This window comes from Nicotiana tomentosiformis, chromosome 2 (genome assembly GCF_000390325.3).
Source record: "Nicotiana tomentosiformis chromosome 2, ASM39032v3, whole genome shotgun sequence".
In the NCBI taxonomy this organism is placed as follows: Eukaryota; Viridiplantae; Streptophyta; class Magnoliopsida; order Solanales; family Solanaceae; genus Nicotiana; species Nicotiana tomentosiformis.
The window spans coordinates 32,771,968-32,781,418 of NC_090813.1; the positions used below are offsets into that span (position 1 = coordinate 32,771,968).

Sequence of the window (9,451 nt, forward strand, 5' to 3'; positions counted from 1 at the left end):
CCGAGCTTGCACTGACCTAAATGTTGCCGCTTACATGTTCCACAAAGACCTTGTTGTTGTAGATGTTGCTCAACATGACTCTAGCTATGTGAGGATGATGTCCTAAAATTCTAATTCTGGCGAGACTGGTTTCCATAACTCTAGGTACGTCTGAAGAAAGACACACCACCTGACTGATGACTGGACTGATCTGATGCTAATGACTCCTTATTGGAGGGACCTCTTCCACCTCCGCTAGATGTACCATTAAACCTGCCCGCTGTCCTGGCTTTCTTGTTATGCTCTTTTTTTTCTCTCCTTTGTTGTTTGTTTTTTTCTACGTGCTTGGCGAATCCCACAACAGAGGAGAAAGTTGTCATTCCTACCGCTGCAGCTGATGTCGTATCCTTAATGTGGTAGGCCAAACCGCCAACAAACCTACGAATCTTTGCTTTATCTGTCTTAACCATGTGAGGAGCATGCTTAGCCAACCTTATGAATTTCATGTAGTACTCTTGCACACTTTTATTCCCTTGCTTGAGCTGTTCGAACTCTGTAGCCTTAGCTTCCCTATCCTCTTCCTGGATAAAGTTAGCCATGAAATCCTCTTCAAATTCTTCCCAAGTAGGCGGGCCATCATCTTTATCTCTTTCCTTTTCCCACATCTCAAACCAAGCGCCAACCACATCTCTAAGCTGGTAAGCAGCTAGCTCCACAGTTTCATCATCAAATGCCTTCATCGCTCGGAGGGTTTTCTTGACACCCTCCAGCCACAACATTGGATCTTCATCAGCTATAGAACCATGGAATAATAGAGGACTCAACTTTAAAAATTCATTCACTCTTGAGGACTCAGAATTGTTCTGTCTATTTGACTGAGGTGGAATCTCATCTCTTCTCTCGTTCTGGTTGGCCATGAAGGCTTTAAACATCTCCATAGCACTGTTGACAGCATTAAACATCTGACTCACCTCTGGAGATATAGTTGTCTGAGCTAGAGCTGCTGTTGGGGGTGGCACTGGATCCTGAGGTATTGGATCATCATGCTCTACCCCTTCTTCATGTTCAACTCGGGGTACTTGAACCCCCTTTGTGGATTTACCCTTCCTTTTCTGAGTTGAAGCCTTCTTAATTCTACCTTGAGCCACAATAGTAGCAATAGTTTCTTGAGCAGCATCCTGAGTGTCGGTGTCAGAGTTGCGAGAATGAGCCATTTCTGCAAGTTTTGGAGAAACGAATACATCAGATAATTTCTTAGAGGTAGGCTCTACTGCACGATCTAAAGTATGAAAAAAAATGAGACTTTTCCTAAATGCTTGTAGCCTCCTGTTTATAAGTATGACGCGCTTCATACCCATAAATAAGACACTATTAACACGGCTTCAAAGACCCCTAGGACTCCATAAACCTGACGCTCTGATACCAAGTTTGTCACGACCCATTTTCTGAATAAGCTGTGCCCGGCACCCGGTCGCTAAATTTGACCGAGCGAACTATCTGTGCTTATCAAAACTATTATAACCTCAAACTTTATATGCAATAAAGGAAATAATTTAACAAAATACTTTTAATTAATTTAAATATCTAAAATAAACCAGCTCTAAAAATTTATTCGTAGTAACTACTGAAATATTGCAAAGTTATTATTAAAAATACCTGAATCTTAACCCACCGACTATGTCTATGAAGCCTCTACTGATAAACTGACGCACTGCTCAGAACATAAGATTGTCTGGCTAGTTCTCCAAGTAAATAAAGAATTAACTAAATAAAGATGACTCTAAGGAATACTCCTCGAACAAAAGAGGAGCTCACCAATAGCACTAGAAGAGAGGGAAGTCCTAACCCGTAGCCTGCTCGCCTGCAAAACCGATTCCTACGTTATACTGCAGACCAACGTAGGTTCCTAAAAGAGAACATCAGTACCATCCATTGTACTCAGTGAGTCTCGACGACATGGGACGAAACTTTACTAAAATATACATTACAAATGAAGATTTTAAATGCATGAAAAACATAAATCTTCTAAGGACAATTCTAAAATAATTGCATAATAGCAGTTTACAAATATTCTAAAATAAATTCCTTTCTTTTTCTTTCTTATAAAAAAAAATACTTCACTTTATACCTCGGGAGTTCCAACTATCCTGACTTATTTTTCTGTCTTAGTCACCGTGTGATCGACACGAGTTCGATCCCAACCTGATCGAATAGGTCCGATCCACGATGTGCCACTCGCTTCATGGTTCTCAGCGCTCATGTACCATACCTTAGCTTGGCTAGGCAAAATCTCAGCAACGAGACCCTCTGCTCGTGTGTTCCCTACTTTAGCACAAGTAGTTTCAGGAAGTCAACGCCTTGGTCAGGACCCTCGTCCTGGACGATGACCCCTTCTCAGAATAAAGGATACTCCCAAAAATTTTTTCTTTCTAAAACCTCTTCTTGTGACTTTTCAAGTCTAAATCTATTTTGGTACATCCAATATATACTCATATTGGTATCCTTAAATGTAAGGCATGACATAAGAATGAAATAAACATTCAAATTTCTAAAGATTCTTGCTTCTTCATGAATTTTCAACATGAAAATGACACATAAGAATAACACAAAAATCTGAAAATTTATGCACATATATCAGAATAAATCATCTAAACTTTGGCTAGAAAATAATTCTAAGCTAATAGGTACTCACTCGCTCCAATTAAGTACATATCAACTCATTTAAGCAATTCATCAAACACTTTGTATGCGTGCTTTTGTGAGTTAACCACTTTAGTAAATGTTATATCAACTTACCTCAAAACTACTTGAGCCAATACATAGGTCCCAGTCCAATTTATACCCATCAAATAATTGATTCTACAACAACCAGTGCATTTGAATTAATTTAAAAGTTTCATACCTAAACATGAAACTTACTGTTGATACAGAGGAAGAAGGGAATTAACTACTCAATTCTTACCTATTACTACTGTAGGATAATTGACAATAGGAAATTTTATATACCTGGGTTCAAGAATAAGTGAGTTGTAAAGAACCCTAGAAATTTTCGTGCGTGAGCAATTTCTGACTGCCTCTGTTTCGTGAGCAAACAGAACACAAGTTATGTTTTTCGTCTAAGGCTTTTGCTTTCTGCCTTTTGCGTGAATGACAAAACTTGGTTCTGTTTTGCTTAAGGCTTGAAGCCTTTTATTTTCCAATAGCCCATTTTATGGGCTTTAGGCCCTTTTTTTAAATTTAACTTAACTAATAATTAATGATATCTACTTTTAATAATTAATAATATTAAATTATTAATATTTCTCTAATTGTATATCCAATTATTTATAAATAGAAAAGTAACTCAAAAATCAATCACAAGGGTTTAAATTCATAATAGAAGTATAATTTAAGATTAAAATAAAATAAAATTCTATATTTAGCGTGTCTTGAAACTTTTATAGATTTGAGGAGTGTTACAGCTTAAAAGGCCAAGTTTGACTTCGGTCAATATTTTTGAGTAAACGACCTCGAAATCGGTATTTGGTGGTTCCAATAGATTTGTATGATGATTTTGGACTTGGGCGTATGTTTGGATCGGGTTTTGGATGACCCGGGAGCATTGGAAGTAAATTGAAGAACTTGAAGTTCTTAAGTTTGATTCAAATGATTTTGGGGTGCTATTCTTAGTTTTAATGTTGTTTCGGGCGTTCTGATAGTTCGAGCGAGTCCGTTTTATGATTCCAAACTTGTTGGTATGTTCGGGCAAGGCCCCGGGGCCCCGAGTGTCAATCGGACAAGGTTCGGACCGAGATGAGAATTTGGAGCAACAGCTGATGCACTAGATCTGTCAAAACTGCAGCTGCGCTTGGTCAGCCGCAGGTGCGAGCTCGCAGGTGCGGGCCAAGACTCGCAGAAGCGGCCAAAGGAGGGCAGCCCAGGTTCCGCAGATGCGGCCCATCCTCTGCAGAAGCGAGACCGCAGAAGCAGGTACCCGTCTGTTGAAGAGATCCCAGCCGGCCCACTGAATTTCGGCAGAAGCGGACCCTTGTCCGCAGAAGCGAAGGCGCAGGTGCGGCCCTATGACCGCAGGTGCAAAAACCGCTGGAGGCAGTGAGTCTCATTTATTACGGGTTAGGACCATTTTTATCACATTTTCTACCACTCTTGGGCGATTTGAGAGCTTCTAAGGAGGGAATTTCGACCTAACTTTGTGAGGTAAGTAATTTATTTTAAATATGAGTTTAGTACATATATTATGGGTAGATTTCCGCATGAAGATTGGTAGAAATCATGGGTTGAGATAAAAAACCTAGGGTTTAATAAAAAAAAATGAGATTTTACCACAAAAATGATTATGAAACTTAGTAAAAATCATATATTATGTTCCTAAGGTTATGGGTAACAACATTCTTCAAAATTTTCCAGAATCCGGGCATGTGGGCCCGGGGGTGAATTTTAGGAATCTTGTAATTTTGGTTGGATAATCACTTTAACAGTGGATATATGAACTTTTGAGCATAGATTGATCGATTTATTTTATGTTTGGCTAGTTCCGAGTCGTTTGGCATCAAATTTGGAGGTTTGAGCGCATTCTTGAATTGGAAAGTAAGCTTTGAGACGAGGTAAGTCTTTTTTCTAACCTTGTAAGAGGGAACTTACCCCACATGTGAACTTAATTAATATGTGTTGTTATTTGTGAGGGGCTACGTACGCACGAAGTGACGAGAGTCCATACGTAGCTACTATTCATATTTATGTCCGGGTAGTTTTAGGTTTATACCATGCTTGTGGACACCGTTATTTGATTATATTTGTTAACTGTATCAAATGAAACTGAGTTGAGGATTTTTAAGGATTTAAAAGCTTTAAGTCGAATTGTCTTTATTTTGAAAAGAATCAAGAAAGGGTTATGATTTATTGATAAATTTATATTTGACCGCGTCGCATGTATGATTCACGAGAGGGGTAATAGATGCATCTATGGTTCTCGCCATTCGACCCTCGGCAATACACAGTTTACATTTATGTTGGATCGGGCCGAATGTCCTCGGTGGTATTCGTGTGTGATAATAGAACTGGAAGTTCCTTTCATAATCAGTATAAATTCATTGTTTGTGTGATAATATGTTTTAAAGGAAGTAAGTGATTCAAGCTCTTAAATATTTCTGAAGACTTGTTCAGTTATTTCTTGTTCTGAGTCTTATTGTTGTATATCATGCTTAATTAGAATTTCATATTATCGTGTTATTGGCCATAGTAAGTGTCGGAGTCGACCCCTCATCACTACTTCTTCGAGGTTAGACTAGATACTTACTGGGTACATATTATTTATGTACTCACGCTACACTTCTGTACTTAATTGTACAGGATCTGAGGCAGGTGCATTTGTTACCATTCTGGTGCGCAAATTTGATCCCCATCTCGAGACTTCACGGTGAGCTGCCTTCCGAGCCGTTCTGCAGCAGCTGGAGTCTCCCTTATGTTTTATTTTTCTGTCTATTCCCTTTCTGACAGTAGGCTAGTGTTCTTTTGTATATTCTACTAGATTGCCCACATACTTGTGACACCAGGTCTTGGTACATACACTAGTAGACTTATGATTTTGGTTTTGTTTACATGATTACAATCAGTACTTGTTTGTTTCCATTTAAATATGTCACATTTGCAAATTTCTAAATCTTTTTAACAAATGAGGAAATGTTATCCACTTAGTAATTTATTTAAACGGGAAACCATTAGTTTGATCAGTGTTGGCTTACCTAACAATGGTGTTGGGTACCTCACGGCCTATGATGGAATTGGGTCGTGACATAAAAAATGTCTTAATTAACCTATGGCCCCTTAATGTATAGCAATTCAAAATTTTGAATAGGCTAAACATACAAAGTTTACTAGCCATTTAACTTTGTGTAAAACTTTCTTCCACAACTTTGGAAAGAATCCCATTTTACAACTTTTTCCAAAAATGCATAGTTATAACTTTTTCAAGAATCCATAAACCATCATTACTATCTTTCCAAAAATTGATAAAACTTCATAATTTTCATTCCAAGAATCGATAACTCTCCATACTTTATATTAAGTTTGTTGAGGAATCGGGAAGATATTTATAACAGATATATAGAGGCGCGAGGAATCAAAGATGTCACACCATTTAAGTATGCTTCTCGAGTATGTTTTGATGATTATTTTATCCCTCTTGATACTAAAAGAGTAGTCCTAACGTCTGTCTTATCAAAGTATTGGTGGTTTGTGTATCGATAAGTCCTTGTCTGTGATCTTTCTTTCAATGGTCCACCAATGTCAGCATAATCCATTATGGATTTTATCGGAGGGTGTTCTATGCAACAGGGACAATGCAACACAACTTTCCTATTTTAACATTAATTTTCTTGAGTACATCCCCATCTTATCCTTTCTTTGGAGACACTTAAGGTCTTTTTGCCTTAATAGACTTGTTGGTGTTATGTGTCTCTAAGAGTTTGACATTTTATATTTTCGCTACTAGGCGGTAAAATTTTCATTAGATGAGGCATTAAATCAGCTAAATAGTTGAATCTGATATTCAATGGTCGTCATATTAAAGGTTGTATCAGCAAAATAGTAGAAAGAATTCTAGATATAAAAACTTTGAGGATAGAAAAAAAATGAAAGGGGTGTTTTAGGCCTTGATGATAAAACTTTTACATAATAGTAATTTTTTAAATAGTTTGAGTTTTTTTTATTCTATTAGTTGCACCGAGGTGTGGAGTTTTTGTACTAGAGGTCTGGATGTGGCATTTACCAAAAAATAAATTTAAAAGTGAATTATGTTTAATGCTCTGATATTCCTAGCAAGTTGCTAGCTAGATCTTGGGTATTTAAGAAATTCTACATCTAGATTTCAACTAGATATTGTAGCTAAGAACTAAATGAGTTATTGTGGAATCAATCCACTTCTTACTTAGTCAAATTTTTGTTTTATGTTTGTGTTATCTCAACATTTCTATTATATCTATATTATTGTGTCCTGAAACTTTTTAGATTAGAGTTGAATGATGCTTTAGAGACGTATTTTTTGAAAAGAAAATCTGCTCGAATGAGTCTGAACAGTTAAATTAACTCTCTAAAAACGTATTGTAACGAATTAAAAATCAATGTATTTCGAGTGGGTGACTATTCCTTAAACATATCACGTTATCAAGGACACGGATCTTTGGCAACCTATGGTACAAATAATGAAGGTATACTCTATTTTAAACCTCAAGTTAGCAAAATAACGATATTTACTCCAGAGTCAGTAGTGGATCAAACTCCTATTTCATCAAATATGAGTTGTGACTTTAACCTAGAAGGATATTTACGCTCAAGGTAGATATTCTCTAGATTCTTTCGGGTTGAATTTCTGGCAAATTTTCTCTTCGCTTTTACATTATTCATGGCTGATAATTGTTTTCTCTGCATCTTAGGTTAACAAATAGAATTAAGGTTAGGTATAATCATTATTTAATTTGGCAAAAATTTTATTATTATGTAACATAGTCTTAATTACATTTTATTATGTGTTGTAGAGGTTATATGTTTAGTATATAAAAATTGTCTTAATTATCCTATGCCACTTTATGTATAGCAATTCAAAATTTTGAAGAGGCTAAACATACAAAGTTTACTAGCCGTTTAACTTTGTGTAAACGTTTCTTCCACAACTTTGGAAAGAATCTCATTTTACAACTTTTTTCCAATAATGCATAATCATGAATTTTTCAAGAATTCATAAACGATCATTACTATCTTTCCAAGAATTGATAAAACTTCATACTTTTCATTACAAGAATCAGTAACTCTCCATACTTTATATTAAGTTTGTTGGGGACTCGGGAAGATATTTATTACCCAGCGCGAAGAATCAAAGATGTCAAACCATTTAAGTATGCTTCTCGAGTGTGTTTTGATGATTATTATGTCCCTCTTGATACTAAAAGAGTAGTCCTAACGTTTGTCTTATCAATGTATTAGTGGTTCTTGTATTCATTAGTCCTTGTCTGTGATTTTTCTTTCAATGGTCTACCAATGTCAGCACAATCCATTATGGATTTTGTAGGAGGGTGTTCTATGCAACAGAGACAATGCAACACAACTTCCCCATTTAGCATTAATTTTCTTGAGTACATCCCCTCTGAGTTCGTCGGAAAAGTGATTTTACATATTGTGACCAAGAGGCTTAGATATTTTAGGGTTACAGTTCAGGGTTCTCCACTGATCATCCTAAGTTAGTGTTGGGGCTCTCTAAGCATCTCTGATACCTTAAACTTGAATACCAACTTAGAGAAGAAGTCTTTGGATTTCCAATCAATGGAAAATCCCAACGTTGATACATCTTATCCTCTCTTTGGAGACACTTAAGGTATTTATTTTTATCTTTTGCCTTAATAGATTTGTTGGTGTTATGTGTCTCTAAGAGCCTGACATTTTATATTTTTGCTACTAGGCTGTAAAATTTTTATTATACGAGACATTAAATCAGCTAAATAGTTGAATCTGATATTCAATGGTCGTCATATTGAAGGTTGTATCAGCAAAACAGTAGAAAGAATTTCAGATATAAAAACTTTGAGGATCAGGAAAAAATGTAAGGGGTGTTTCAGGCCTTGATGATTAAGCTTTTACATAATAGTAAATCTTTAAATAGTTTGCGTTTTTATATTCTATTAGTTACACTGAGGTGTTGAGTTTTTTGTACCAGAGGTCTGGATATGGCATTTACCCAAAAAAATATTTCATGAAAGTTGATTCTATTTAATGCTATGATATTCCTATCAAGTTGAAACTTGCTAGCTCGATCTTGGGCATTTAAGAAACTCTACATCTAGATTTCAACTAGACATTTTAGCTAAGAACAAAATAAGTTATTGTGGAATCAATCCACTTCTTACTTAGTCAAATTTTTACTTTATGTTTGTGTTGTCTCAACATTTCTATTATGTCTATATTATTGTGTCTTGAAAGTTTTTGGAGTAGAGTTGAATGATGCTTTAGAAAAGTATTTTCTGAAAATAAAATATGCACGAATGAGTCTGAACAGTTAAATTAACTCTCTAAAAGTACATTGTACCGAATTAAAAATCAAAGTATTTCGAGTGGTTGACTATTCCTTAAAATATAAGATTACCACGTGGAACAAATTAAAGGACACAGATCTTTGGCAACCTATGGTACAAATAATAAAGGTATGCTCTATATTAAATCTCTAAGTTAGCAAAATAATGATCTTTACTCTAGAGTTAGTAGTGGATCAAACTCATATTTCATCAAACAGGAATTTTGACTTTAACCTAGAAGGATATCTACGCTCAAGATAGATATTCTCTAGATTCTCTCGGGTTGAATTTCTGGTGGATTTTCTCTTTGCTTTTGCATTATTTCATGGCTGATAATTTTTTTCTCTACATCTTAGGTTAACAAATAGAATTAATTTGGCAAAAATTTCATTATTATATAACAAAGTCTTAAT

General features: G+C 35.7%; 1 protein-coding gene across 1 annotated transcript; it reads right to left on the reverse strand.

The window, feature by feature from the left end:
• Positions 1-140: 140 nt before the first annotated feature.
• LOC104114162 (uncharacterized) lies at positions 141-1,193 on the reverse strand. The gene has a single exon (XM_009624542.4). The coding sequence runs from the start codon at positions 1,191-1,193 to the stop codon at positions 141-143; it is 1,053 nt and encodes a 350-aa protein (XP_009622837.1).
• Between the last annotated feature and the right edge of the window lie 8,258 nt (positions 1,194-9,451).

Coding starts and splice junctions, on each gene's coding strand:
- LOC104114162 (XM_009624542.4), bottom strand. CDS start 1,193: ATGGCTCATTCTCGCAACTCTGACACCGACACTCAGGATGCTGCTCAA.